The sequence below is a fragment of the Falco biarmicus genome, chromosome 5 (genome assembly GCF_023638135.1).
Source record: "Falco biarmicus isolate bFalBia1 chromosome 5, bFalBia1.pri, whole genome shotgun sequence".
In the NCBI taxonomy this organism is placed as follows: Eukaryota; Metazoa; Chordata; class Aves; order Falconiformes; family Falconidae; genus Falco; species Falco biarmicus.
The window spans coordinates 39,449,567-39,464,898 of NC_079292.1; the positions used below are offsets into that span (position 1 = coordinate 39,449,567).

The 15,332-nt window shown below is 37.2% G+C and overlaps 1 protein-coding gene across 2 annotated transcripts in view; it reads right to left on the bottom strand.

The window, feature by feature from the left end:
• The window catches only part of SLC16A7 (solute carrier family 16 member 7), an 81,398-nt gene that overhangs the window by 21,061 nt on the left and 45,005 nt on the right, over positions 1-15,332 (bottom strand). The window contains exons 1-2 of one of the 2 annotated variants that reach the window (XM_056340863.1): positions 10,411-10,563; positions 10,018-10,260 (exon numbers count right to left, since the gene is read on the bottom strand). In XM_056340863.1, the coding sequence (XP_056196838.1) occupies positions 10,018-10,231 (214 nt within the window). In that variant the 5' untranslated portion in view covers positions 10,232-10,260; positions 10,411-10,563. Of the gene's footprint in view, positions 1-10,017; positions 10,261-10,410; positions 10,564-15,332 lie in introns of those variants that run through there. The other variant, XM_056340864.1, reaches the window with a different exon arrangement.

The window sequence follows — 15,332 nt, forward strand, 5'->3', positions numbered from 1 at the left end:
AGCCTTCCAGTACCTGAAGGGGGCCTACAGGAAAGCTGGAGAGGGACTTCTTACAAGGGCATGTAGTGATAGGACAAGGGGTAATGTCTTTAAGCTGAAAGAGAGTATCTCTAGACTAGCTGTTTGGAAGAAATTCTTTACTGTGAGGGTGGTGAGACACTGGAACAGGTTGCCCAGAGAAGCTGTGGATGCCCCAACCTTGGAAGTGTTCAAGGCCAGGCTGGATAGGGCATTGAGCAACCTGGTCTAGTGGAAGGTGTCCCTGCCCATGGCAGGGGGGCTGGAACTAGATGATCTTTAAGGTCCCCTCCAACCCAAACCATTCTGATTCTATGATTCTACAAGTGTTATGTTACATAAGTTCGTTGCTTCAATGAATAATCAGAACAATCCTTACACTCATGGTGCCTGATTCTTCACCCCTCAATGTACTTTGCAGCACTGGAACTCTACAGAATCCAATAAACTGAAATTGAAGTTAGGAGAATCATACTTAAGGTCAAATTGTCCTGTGTCCCTAGATTTTTACTTTTTATTTATGAAGCAGAAATAAGCTTACTGATAAATAAGTCAAAAGTTTAATCAAATGATTGCTTTAATAAAGTGAACACCACCAGTTTTGCTCGAATACTGTAAATCCTCAAAGCTAATCTATATTTTATTTGTATTTTATTTTGGGGAAGAAACATGAATCATTTATGAATAATGTCTTTTTAAGGTTGATATAAATAAAAATGAGATTTTAATGAGTGCCTCTGGGAGCACTTAAGTCATTGAAGGTACACTGTCAAGAGAGCTTGATGTTACAAACACCTATGGGTAAACATATTTGCATAAATATATAAACATGTTTATATGCTGACTTTAACCAGGTGAAAAAATTATTTTAACTTTGAACTTTATGAGACCACTAAGACATTTAAAATTAAGCACATATTGCAGATTAGCACCATGATGCCCATACTTGGAATGGAGTGCCACGCAGTTATTTTACATGTCTCTGGTAAGAGCATAACATCATCATTGAAAACTGTCATTCATCACTATGTGTGTCAATGGATCTGTTGTAAGTTTTCCTACTGTCATCTTTTATTTTTTCCAGTGTCACTAGCCAAACTGTGACTTTAGAACATTTGGCTATAAATTCGAAGAAGACCTGCAGATTCACCATATGCAGTACATGACCTAAAGCTCTTTAGCAATAATGTAGCTATTTTACTTTATTATCATCATCATCATCATCTTCATCATCATCACCATTATTGCATTTTGCTGGATAGATGTCCAGGTAAACCAACTAACTAACTAACTATCTAAAAAAATCTTATTTCACCATAAGTAACATCACGCTACTTCTCACCAGCTTTAAAACCTTATGTTCCTTAACAAAATGTTCATGGTAACAGTTACAGTCTTGGTTTCTTATGGATTGAACAGTTCCTGCAAAGACAGTCTTTAAGTAGAACATCCAGTAGTAAAACCTCCTGCACCTTGTTTAATTACTTGATGCTTTGGAAATTACAACTGTTGTGCTTATGCAAATAGTAACAGATTCAGCTACGTAATTACACACACTCAAAGTTTAGAAACATCACAATAAGGAGGGATTAATTCTGCCATTTGGGTATATGCCAATAATTCAAACAACTCAGAACAGAGCTGCTCTTGATGCTATTCTGAGTGAAATTTGACTTCCAAGGACACAAGAGTACACACATCCACCCACCCCCTTTCTAGGGAAGGTCACACAGGACACCCTCACCTTCTCTTGTGCCAGTCCTAACCTGAAAGCCATTGCAGACTCCTTGGGAAGTTCTAGCTTTAACTTACATTCTACAATGTAGAAAGCAATAAGAAGGTAAAAGCTAGGACACATATGCAAATCTGGAAGCAGCATGGGTGGGACAGAGCAGCTCATTCTTGTAATAGAAGAAAAAAAATCAGACAAGTAAGTTCTGTTCCTGGAAAAGCAAAGGAGCCCTCCATAGGAGAGCAGCATGAATAAGGTTTGTACCGTGTCAAAATCGGTACCACCAGCTGATACTGATAAGGAAGTGTTTGGGGACCTTGTTACAAAGATGCTGAAGTGGATTCAACTTTCAAATCATTCACAGAACAGAAGTAATTGTAACAGATCCATTGTTTTTTTTCAGCTTATAATCAGCTACAAAAGAATGTAAACGGTCAATTATTAGACAAACCAGCTATTCTCCCAGTTGTGTTTTTTTCTTAGCTGGTGATGGAAGAGAGGGAATTACTGGTATGAGGAAAGTCAATACAAGATTAGAGAAGATTTACAAGCTAATAAGTAATTTCAAAATTGCCAGTTACTTTTAATAGTATCACAACTAGTACAACTGAGTTAGCGTCACTGAAATGTGAGAGAACTACAACCCATACAACATAATGAGAGGAAGATTAAAGAAGAAAACCAAACCTTAACCAGAACAAGTTCAAACCACTAATCATGGGTGCATATCTCTTAACAGGAATGTTAGATTTTAAGGTCTCTAGGGCTATACTAATACTTAATGTATTAGTATAGGGCAAAAATTGTGGGGGGGGGGGGGGGGGCGGCGCTCACAGATCTGTGCAAAATGGACATCTGAACTCTTCCTCTATATTACTTCAGCACTCAAAAAAGACACTGAACTTTAAAACAAGATTCATTTGGTGTGTTAGGAAAGGATGAATCAGAAATTCCTGTTTTTACTGACAGACAACAGAAGATGTCTAGGCAACTGCATCAGATGTAGGTGCCTATGCTGACGAAGATTAAACACGTGAGTCTTGTCCATATAATCTCCAGTTACTATTGTTAAAAGGCTGTAAGGGTAGCACTGCTTCCTTCAAAATTTACTAAAAGTCAAAGCACTTAGTGATAAGTGTTTCAAAGCAGTACACATAGAAAACCAAAAGGGACATGTTCCAGTCATCAGTGGCTAAGGGTTGCAAGATGTGTTTGAACTAGATGAGGATATCAACGTCTTATGTCACAATCACAGTCTCCTATTTTAATCCCATTCTTTCATTTGACTGTCTAGTACATATTCACCTGAACAAAAGTCAGGTAAAACTGCAGTGAAAATGCTTAACTATTTCTTGACAATTAAAAAAATCCTGCCAAAATTTTGGAAAAGAAAAGTAAGCTTCTCTTTTGTTTGTATGCACCAATGAAAAGTATATTACCTTCTAAAGCTGCAGTTGTTTGTGCTTTTTGACATATGCAAACTTAATAGAATATCACTGTTAAGATTAAAAAGGCTCTGACTGATCAAAAACTCTTCATACGGTATATATGTTTATGTACCTGTGTCATATGTGGTATCTGCAAAAATCTTCAAATCTAGTTAATCAATTAAAAGGGTGTTTAAAGTAATCATAAAAGATAATTTAAAACCACCTCATTCTTTGATTTCTGCAGCTCCCCTGGCATCAGCATAAATCTGTCACTAAGTCCCTGGTCCACTTACCTCTGTTAATGAGTACAGATCTACATATCTTTATGAATCAGTAAAAGTCTCAGCTGTTGAGATTTGATACTGGATTAGAACATTTTCTAAACATATCAGTACAACTCTGTTTCCCTTGAATATACCCTTCAAAATAAACAAGGGAATAGTTCTTAGACATTCCAAAACAATGGACCAGTAAAATTCTATAATAAGTTCTTTGTAAAGTGCTGGGTTTATTATTTCATTTGAAGTGCTGGTGTGACTACAATGGTATACACAGACTTTTCCTTCCCCACAGTACTTCTCTGGTATCTGCTTAAATATCTCATGATTCCCAGTTGTGTTAGACCATTGTTTTATTACCTTTGAATTACCCGACACACATCACAAATACAACCATTGTATGATCCAGTGATATGAAAAACTATATGGGAACTATTCCAACATTATTAGTACACACAAAATAAGCATTCTTTCGTCAAAGCTTTACAAGCTCAATGAACATATCAAAGGCCTGAGTTTGTCCCTTGATATCTTTCTTAAACAAACCCAAAGTTTTAGTGGTTAGAAAATGTATTTTATGATGCATGTTATTTATTATTGTTTGACTTTGACCCATGACTTGAAACTAAGCAGGAAAGAAAAAAGAATCTTCTTTGCAGATAAAAGAGCTGTCAATATTGATTACTTTACTTATAGAAATCCCTGTCTATAAAGACAAATGAAGATCAAGACAAACACAAAGCCTTAAATAGGGAGAGTGCTTAACTAACATTCATTATGTAATCCACATTGCCTACTTGTATGTAAATGAGAACTATTTTAGTAAAGGGCTTGAGTTAATTAGATTTAAGTGACCACAAATATTTCTATGATATGCATCAAATTATTACTAATAACCTACAGTTTGGATACTCAAAGAGCTTGGTAGAAGCACACTGGAAATTCTTTGATGCATAATGTCTTTCGGACAGTTATTCAAAATTAACATAAGCGTACAACAAAAGACAAAAAAGCCTTATTTCTTTTGGTGGCAGCATGTCTTTAACTTTGAGAATGGCTTCCTGAGCGTGGCTTAATAGACCCCAGTAAAAACTATGTTTCATGAAAACTTGAAAAAATTGGATCCCCAAAAGTCACTGAATATTTAACGATTAGATCTTAGCCACTCAGCCAGGCATAACAACTTGCAGAGTTAAAAAGTCAACTTGCTCCTGTAGATAGGACAACAAACCAGTTTGAAAAAAATGTATAAAACCACCCACAACAGATCTGGGATTTGTCATCTTTCTTCCCATGACCATTTTAAAGAGTGTTTTCTGAAAATTAGGGAAGGCCTCTGTTCTAAATAGCCATTGCTACTGCAGAACACCACCCTAAAAGGTACAACTTTACTAGAACTAAAAGCCTTCCAAACATAAGAAGTGGCAGTATTACACTTCAGAGGCCTTATCAGGCTTTCTTAGCATTTAGGACTTCTTTCTTTAAAACTGAACTACGTAAATGTATAATACTTTTGTTACTCTTGATACCTTTTTTTTGTACTGATCTCCATTTGCTAGTAAGATTCAAAATGCTCTGTTCTTGTGTCACCTCATTATGACTTCTTTTCCTTTATCTCCAAGTCTCAAATTAACTTGACATAGATGTTTTACATATATTTTAGGCTAAATGTGAAGCATTTCCTCATGCCCATAAGGCATTCAGAAAGCTGGTAAGTTCTGCTTTCAAAGACACTCTAAATGAAGTGATTAAAATTCAACACTTTGCATATTTTGATGGAGAAAAATGCTTGCCCTTGACAACAAAGGACACAGGTCAATTTAAGAAAGCTTCTTAATCTCCTTATCCATGGCCACTGAATTCCTTGTGCCAGTATATTTGTAAAAACAAAATAAGAAAATGTTACCAGGGAGGAAAAAAAAGTGTAGGAGCCCAGGTCCTGTCCAAAAGTAAAAATCCATAACCATCTGTTGTTTGTGTTACATGGATTTCGCAACTGTCATCTCCACTGTGCACGCCATTTCATCTTCACAGCAATATCACCAAAACACCCACTGAGATAAAATCACAAATATTTTGAACATACCATATGATACATTATTTTCCAAATTAATATTTGACAAAGTCAAAATGAGAACTTGTCTATAGGTTACTTTTGTGTTGTCACATGAAAAATCCTTTCAGGGATTTTTCCCTACTGTTTGGAAACACTTAACCTCAAACTTGAGTAACTTAAGAAATACAGAATAAAAGAGAGGAAGCTATTAAATTCCACATTTTTAAATTATAAGTGTGTTTCAAAAAAAAGTAACGGCCACTGCTTACACTTATATAGCATCTTTGTTCAAAAAGGGTCCAAAGGTGCTTTAAAAATTATTTACTTAGAAATATTATCTAGAATTTAAATTAACTCTTCTTTTTTGAATTTCAGTAAGACTAGCATACATTTCGCAGCTGGGTATGGCTTGAAGGATTTGTCAGCTCTCAAGCTAATCTCTATAAACCAATGTTACACCCAAAAAATTGTTTTGGAAAAACAAATAAACAAACAAAACAAAAAAACCCCAAAACATCCAAACTGAAATTGTCCTTGGAAAAATGAGTTAAAGACAAGGGAGTAAACCAACTGTTTTTTCCCTGAGGAAATCTAAAACTCAAGGTCAGTTGTGTCTGAAATCACCAGACCTGTCACATGGCTTTCATAGCTGCCACTAAGGCTTCTATCAAACCTACACTGAAAGTAATGAAAACATTTTTACTGGAAACAGATCGAGCTCTGATAAGAAGCTCTCTAATCACCTTTGGCTGCTAACACTCAGCAAAGCGAGAGCTGAAGTTCTGAAAAAGAGAAGAATGAACTGAGAGAACTTGAGGTCAAATCTATTTGATCTTTTTCTTGAATTCCTTAATGCTTGTGTATGTTAGAGCATAAATATGGCTCTATAAGAATATGAATACAGATATAGTTTATGTATAAAAGAATACATACATGTAAGCACATTTTATATGCATATGCATATGTGTTCATACACATCTAGAAACACAGATTGTCCTGTCAGGATAACTCAACTAATTCCATTTTGTCCGAGCTTCTGTCCTACAGTAACAAAAGTTTGGTGGTCTCAAGTCACAGTCCCCTGAGTGTGGGAGTCCATCACAAAACCATCACCCTTAATTTAATACCATTGACAGTCTCTGCTCTAGAGAGGTAGAAAAAGGAGTTGCCATGGAGACTGAACTATTGCTCCTCTCCAGAGAATGCCTTCTTTAGGCATGGGCTGAACAGTAGAGCCTGTGCAATACTGGTAACCTGGGTCACACCACAGCATCTGGCTTTTTGGGATGGCTTTTTAGTAAACTCTAATGAACATCCAGGAGATGGGGGTGGGGGGGTGGGGGGGGGGGGAGAGAAAGCATAAGAAAATAAACAAAACCACAAAAAACCACTATGAAAGTGCATATTACAACAGATTGAGAGGGGAAAAGTGTTTCATATTGATTTGATTTATCAGATTTGTCACCTCTGTTCAGTGCTTTCCTAACAGGGTGAATGCTGTGCTTGACCTATTTGCTGGAATTAACTAGGACTGCAGGAGACCATATGGATTGCCAGATGGTCTGCTATAATTTAATGCCATTTATTCTAAGTATGAAGTAATTGATAAACATAATTAACATTCTTTTAGCTTCTTACTGGATGCCTTTTATTAGTTTCTTTTTTTTTTTTCTCAGCCACTGAAAGGTAAGTTAATACCTTGTTACTGAAACACAGATGCCAGCTAATTACTGCAAGAGGCTGCGGCGTCCAAAGCAAAAAGTGTCTGCACAGACTAAACTTACTCACTGACCCCACTGTGATGATTAATAGGTTGAATGCTAAACACTAATGAGGATGACAGATCTTAGATGTTTTCAGGTTACCTTAATTAGTGGTATGATGAACAGAGCGTTCATCACAGACGTACGTATGACAATTCATAGTAAACAATACACCTTGTACTCATGGTCTGAATGTGTATTTCACATTACAGCACATCAAATGCTAAGGAATCAAACCTTCAGACAGCAAAAACAATGGACTGATTTCCTTCAGAAATGTTTTTCCTGATTGCTATTTCATATTCTGCCAGTGATTGTCTAAATGGCCTATTTTTTAGGAAGTGGTTCTAGAGAAGCTATGGCTTCAAAGAGTGTTTATATCAGACAGGCTTGTCATTCTTAGCATTTTAAAACCACAAGTCTGTAACAAGATATCCAAACAACCTGGTCTACTGTTCCTGTGCTGATAAACTTCATAGTGACTGAGGTAGGTGTTAGCAGAATGAATAGTAAACCATTTTATAATGTTTAATGTCGATGTCCAGGTGAAGTTAGTATGCTAGTACTCAAAACAGTAAAAGAAGTATCAGAGAAAAGGCAGAAATACTGAATGTTTTGTATTTTACATGAAAAGTTGGAATATTAAACCTCACAGGTAAAAATGACCACAGCTAAATGTCCCATGATTTGCACCTGTACTGTTAATAAAACATGAGTGAGCTCTGAGGTGACAGAAATGGCATAAATTAAATGTAATTCAAAGGTTAAAACAAAAGAACAGCACCTGTGCTATAATGCAAATCTACCCTTAAAAAATTTAGTTCCGATTACAAAATGTGGTGAAAAAGAGTCCAGGTCAAAAGCCACAGCATAGGGAAAGCAGAAACAAACTCCTGTGCCTTTCCCTTCTTCTGCATGGGTCCAGTGCTTGTTCACCGGCCTCCACGGTTACACAGGTACACTCCACAGTGCAAATGCTGATGTATCCTAAAGAAGTGATTACATTAGAGGGAACCTGAGTGACGGGATATACCTGTTCTTTTTTCCTTTAGTTCAAGTTACTTCTTCACCTGGTGAATTTTGGTGAATCACTTGGGTTTTGTTGCTGGTCCTATAAAATCCTTTGTAATTCTATACTAATCTATGAATAATTTATGATTCTCTACTAATATATGAATAAAAATGGGATCAAAGTGTCTGAAAAGCAAGCTTTTGTTGATGTTGACACCACTTGTCAAGATGACTTTATAAGGTCCTGTCTCTGTCAGCATTTGAAGAAAGGATCTATTTTTCCATCCCATTAACTGAAAAATATTTACCTGAGGTGCTTAAGCTAATGCTATGCTGGCTGCAGGTTCATTTTTATAGTCAGAGAGGAAACACAGGTATTTAGAGCAACTCAGGTAGCCTGAATTCCTCTCTGTAGGCATCTACCTCTCTTCCCTGACTGTGAAAGGAGTTAGGGTCATTCAGGTGTTGAAACTTAGGTAGGCTGAAATCAGAGATAAAAAAATACCATGCTAAAACTAAGACTCCATGCTTCCTTCAATAGGTTGTTTACTGGACCTGATAATACCATACTTTACTATCACACAGATAACACTTCTGAAAAATACTGGAGTGATGCTCTTCAGTGCTTAAAGATACTGAATTCTCAATGTGCTACTGGCACAATGTTTTCAGTTCCTATGTATATATTTCTATACTTAGGTACATATACATACATACATATAAATATTCAATATATATGGAGAATTTAATTGCTCCATCATTGCAAACAGTCTGAGATGCTCTAATTGATTACCTCGTAAGATCCAAAGACAGGGCAACACCAGATCTATTGCCTGATATAACCTCTTTTTTGGACCTCTGGACTGCCTGAAAAAAGTGTTTTGCCAAAGTAGTAGCTAGCTCCCACCAATACTTAAAAAAAAAAAAAATAATCTGAAAGAATGAAGGAATTAAGCAGAATTTAACAGTTAGTCTTGGAGGCTGATAGACACAAAACCTGCCAAAGCAGGTTTGACACTTAGTACTTAAGGATGGGTTTATACTTCAAAATCCTTTTTCATCTGTCTTGTTCTTTATTTACACGCTCACAAGAAAAAAGATATCAGAGAATTTATGTTCACCATTCATTTCAGTCCTAAGAATAAGATTGTATTTTAGCTGTCATACAGATGGCATGTATGACACATGGCTTTTGGCCTAAATGGAAAGTAGGATTTTAATTTAGAGCAAACAGGGACGAGATATAAACCCCCTGTCTACAGAGGCTTACCTATGCCTGACTAATGAACCTTCACTGCTGTAATAATTTTCTGTGTTTATCCATCATCTGACCTACCTGAGAGATCTCACCGAGACAGTGGAAACTGAGCAAACATACCCCAGTCCCGGGAAAAGTTACTTAGTCATTGCTTTGTTGGAAAACGTGACTGTCAGAAACTGAATTTAGGGCAAATTTGCAAAACAGAATTAGGTAGAGAAACAAATAAAAGGCCCTAAGGGGAAAAGAAAAAGGAAAGAATACAAAATATTTTGAAAGAGAAAGTAAATGGTGCATTAACGATGAAGTGGATACCAGTAATCTCTGATAAAGTATAATACAAAATGAAGCATGTATTTTGGTAAATTCTTCAGGTAATAATGATAAAATCAGGTAGTCATTAACCTGAAATGCTTTAAGACCATAAAACCCCCCAAACTATGATATTTCCGAATTTCACAAATGTCTTACCTCCTGCATACATGACAGCCAACATTATTGATGATATCCAAGCTATCTCACTATATGATGTGTGGAAGATTTCTTGTATTTCTTTGAAGAATACTGTGATGGCTTTGGGGAATGCATAGGAAAACCCAATGGAAATAAAAGCCCCAAAGACCACAACCCATCCCCAGCCTCCATCTGGAGGTGGGTACTGTGGCGCTGCTGATGCTGGTGGCATTTTTGGTCTCTGTCTCGTCTCGAACCAGGCTGAAAAAGAAGAGAAGAAACAGAGTTTCGAACAGTTTTCCTTTTTTCTTTATCAAATTACAGTATTCAGTCATGATCTGCAGGGATTCTAAAGAATCCGCAAAGCAAAGACCAATTTCCTGCTTTCATGGGACCGCAGAACGCAAGTACCTGTGTTTAGAAGCAAAATCTGTTCTGCAATAAAACTTGTCACAAGAATATTTGCAATATCCTGTTCAGTATGTGGCAACTGTTACAATTTGCAGTCACTAAAGTTGTGTTTGCAATTAGTCACTTACTGGAAAGTGACGTTTTTGTGTGGGCTAATTTACATAACTCTACTATCTACAGTGTGGGTTTAGCACAGGAATCAAATGGAAAAAAAAAACAACACAAAAGCCTGGAAGTTGAACTTACATGAACCAATGAAAAAAACGTACAGTAAATTACCACTAATGTGATAATGCCATTGTGTTAGCAGGATTTATCTGTACTTCAGGAAAATCATCAGCAACAACAGCAAGGAATAAATGCATTACACAGTTTTTTTATCATATGCTGTCAGTATTCAACTTTTGACCATTGTTCATAAAACTTGCTTATCTCATGAGAACATCAAAAAAGTGTGTTCTAAATAGATTTTAAATTCCCTGTGTATCCATTATAAAAAATAGAAAATATTAAAACTCCATATTGCACTCCTAGTTTTAAAATTTTCATCTTCACATTAGTTGATATTGATATTACCTGCAGGAACAAGGTGGAGCTTGATGGTACTATTTTTGCTCTGCTTCCACATGTCAGAAGACATCAGGAAGTCTTCCACTAATAACCTCACGAACTTTCCACAGCTACTCTCTAATTTAGAATTTACCATAACAGATGCCAACAGAGTGGTATCTTATAGCAGTTCCAAGAGATGCAATCAACACACTCAGGCAGTGGAAGAAAGCATAGGTAAATACATATAAAACTCCTAAGGCCTGAAATAAATTTCATATAGTTATTATCATCCTGATGTCTAACACCTTAAGCTTTCTACACTTCGCATAACCTATTTAGAAAACATGTAGTAGCTAGAATCTACTTTGTAATTCTGAGACTTTTGCACTATCAAGTCCCTTTATTGTCAAACGCAGATTTGGAGTCCACTGTGCTTTCTTCCCGCCTACACAGACAGCATGAACTGAAAAGTCCTCTTTCCTCCCTGTTTCTTTCTTGGGCATTTAGGCAACTATTACTCTTGATAGGTCTCCTGCCATACCAGTATCAAAAGCTGTGGATGATAATGGTGTGCAGGTTGCTGTTACACTTATGATTACCAGCAAGTTCCTATGTGATTTCTTCCATGCCACATACGGCATACTCCAATTTCTTAAAGCAAACTGCATTAGCAGTGGGAGTGGTATGATTATCTTAACAAAAACTAAAACCCAAACTGTGTCACCTTATATTAATCTCTCAGGATAGTGCCTGGAGTACTTTCAGGGTAAACACCATGCAGCACTGTGTGCAATACATGCCACAAAACTAGCAAAGTGTTCCTTTCAAGATTATCTATCGCTAGGCTAGTCCTGTAATAGAAACCCACCATACTTTTGATTCTCCACTTCAGTGAAGCTGATTGTAGACATCACCCTGATATTGGCAGACCTCCAGGGGGAAGATAAATCAGCCACTATAATATCTGGCTTCTATGCAAGGTTGCAAAAACCCAGGTAGTTTGACTTCTGCATCATATCATACAGATTTGCTGCTGGCAGCAATACATACCTATTGCTCGGTACACAGAGCATATCCATCTCTTTATATATGCATGTCCAGAAAGAACCTCTGTCATGTACTTTGTTTCTACTTATCCTAGTCTCGTCTTAGTATTAATCCACTTAAATACACGAGTGAGGAAAACCCTAGTCTGCCGCTAAAAGTTGGACAGGTAGAGACAATTCTGGTTGCCTAAGACTTAACTTTGGCAAAGCAGATAATACCAGTTTGGTTTTACTGAATCAGGATTCATTACAAGGAAAAGTATTTCAGAAAGCTCACTGCAACTTGTAACACACATAGTGATTATCAATTGCTTTCAACAGCAAAAAAGCCCCAAACTGGCAAGAAAAGCAGAACCCTATTTCTGTGAATTTAATGACAGTAAACAAGAGAATTTGCTATCTGTCCCAGAAAGCTCTTGTTCTACTCAACTGAGAAAAGTTTTGGTTATTTACTAACGCCCCCCCTGTTAACTATTGTTTTCTTACACTTCAAAGGTTTCAGCATATTTGTTTACATATTTCATATTCATATGACATCATTTCTATCTCTATTATAAATTTTAGTAATGCCACAGGACATCAAGGCATTGCTCTCCACAGAAATGGAAAGGGATTATCAATTTATTGAGGAAGCACTCCTTAACCTAAAAATAACATACAACCACTTTGAAAATCAATGTCACCACCTTAAATCAGATGAATGCTGAATATTGCTGAATTCCTAAGGCATCGGTGCTTTGGAAAGATCCCATTATATCCGCCCTTTTAGGGCAGCAGAACAGGCTCTGACAGTTTAGTGCTTTCCTCCCTTCAAAATCTTCAAGTAAACTAAGGGGGCATTCAGGAGATGGCCAAAGGGGCATCGGCTGCTCCTGTGCCTCAGCCTAGAGGCACATTGTGCAAAGCCCATTGCCTGGCCCTGTCTGCTAACCTACACTAGACACGACACCGTCACAAAGAGCCTGGATCACTGTATCTCACACCTCCTGTTTATCCCACAGAGTAGAGTTAATAATAGCTTCCCTGATGTTCCTTTATGATCATGAGAGCCAATTTTAGTGCCAGATAAACAAAAGGTGAAAAGGAAAAAAAATAAAAATACATTTGCACCAAGAGGAATAAAGTATTCATTTTTTTCAGGAATATTAAATCTAGTATCTCAAACATCCCCTACCTGCTCTTGAGCTAAATCAACTTTCTCCTGTAAAATCTGCACTTAATATCACTGAAACGGAACTCCTTCTAAAGCAGTCTAGCACATTTTAATAGACCTAGCTCTACTCTAAGCCTAACTAGTTCAGATTTGGGTCGCATAGGCAGTATACAGACTAGTGCAAAATCCATTAGCAACCAAAATAAAACAGCATTTTAGATGAGTGGATATAATTGTTGACAAGAGAAGAAGAGGCAGAAGAGGGAGGAATGGCAGTGACAAGCAAAATGCCACTTCAGAGCTCTCAGAGCTTATTATGGACTGTGAAGAATAAAAAGAAATATGGCAGAAAGCATAAAAAGCAGGTGTGTGTGATGCTCATCTAAAGGACATGGTACCAGTCAAAAAAAAAAAATTAAAAAGCATCACTTGAGTAAATTAAGGTCACCACCAGTGTTTTCAGTCAGTCACACAGATTTCATCATGTGTTTAAAGCTGGCAAGCCAGCACCGCTCATACCTATGCTTCTATAGGCAAGCAGTGGGTGAGGAATACTGCCTGCCCTCTGCCCAAGGAAGCACCAGGGGAACAGTGACTGAAGCGCATCCTGGGTGAAGCCATCAATCTCCTTTCTCTCAATAAGATACAGAGAGGTTTCGCAGCCTCTCTATACCTTCAGTCAGACTGTGCACAGGGATTTTCTCCTAAGCTCCTTCTAGTTCCCCTGTATACATCCCATTTATGTAAGCAGTGAACAAGAACATAGCTTACTGTAGTAAGTGCTGCATGTGCCTACTAACAAATAATAGGAGAGAAACGGAGCAAGAGGACACTTTCAAAACATCTGATATGTAACGTTTTTTCTTATCTAGGTCTCAGCACATTTGAATTTAATTAGGCAAATGAGAACTAGTGAACGAAAGAGAGAAAGGGAGGGAGGAAGGAAGGGAAAGGAAGAAAAAAAGGGGAACAAAGAAAAAGAAAAATGCAGCAAGCAAGCAAGCAACAAGGTCAAACTAAGAGCAAATGCTACAGACAAATAATGTATCTTGATATCATGCACTGTAGACTTCAGTCAGTCATAATCAACCTGTTCAGACTGCTCTTGTACCAATGCTTCATTAATATTCTACAGTTGCAGCTGCCAGAATCAGCTATCAATACAACAGCTTGTCAAAGTCTTCTGAGAAGGGGTTATGTTGTTCTCTTGTTTACAGAGAGTGATTTTACTGGGAGTTTTAGTTTTGTTTTTCTGCAACATTAAAGTAACTATTTGCTTTCCTGCTTACATTTTATCAGCCTTGTCCTCAATGTGCCCCATCACCACTTGACTCAGCAGCCATTTGTCCCAGAGTAAAAGAGCTGGTATGTGAAAAATCTGTCCCCAGTTGCTGTAGGACTATTTGGCATGTGTGTGCCACATTCCAGTTCCGCATAGTAAGCCAAGAACCACAAAAAGCTTTGCAAACTTGAGCAAATTCAGTCTTATCCCTGTGGGGTGTCTAAGAAGTGTCATCCACTTTCAGACATGGGAAACAAATATAGTAACAGGCTAAGCAACCTAAGTTGTGTCCCAATTCAGCAGCAGAGCTGGGATGTGGACTTACGTCCAAGTAAGCTGTGAGTTATGACTGAGAATTTTAAGGACATGTGTGTTTTAGAAGCTCATTAAGTAGCAAATGCTGATTAATTGTATAGCTTAATGCTTGAGCTAGGAGTATGGGTCGGATACAATGTTTGCTTTACAGGTTGGAATAGTCAGCTGCTCTAACTTTGCTATATTTGAAATCAACAACGTTGTGGTAGCATTAGAAAACAATGAGTTATATAGGAATTATACTCTTGTAAACGATCCTTGCTTAAAAGCTGCAAAAAAATCAATTTTCTATTTTTATCAACAGATTTTTAATGAATTCCAAGCAGCATGGCAGAATACTGTGTATCATCAAATGGCATTGCCTCACCAACTCCTACAAGCTATTGTCATTATCTTGTGAGCAATATTCAGTATTTGAAGAAAAAAAAAATATTGTTAGTTCTGTGAGAAGGTTTTGTTCTAACTTGGGATTTTTTTTATGGCAAAAGGGAGGATGAGGAAAGACTCTGACTGAAGGGATCAAGAGAGCCTGTTGTCTGCTTTTAGCTCTACTCAGTTCCAGAGGCAACATAGC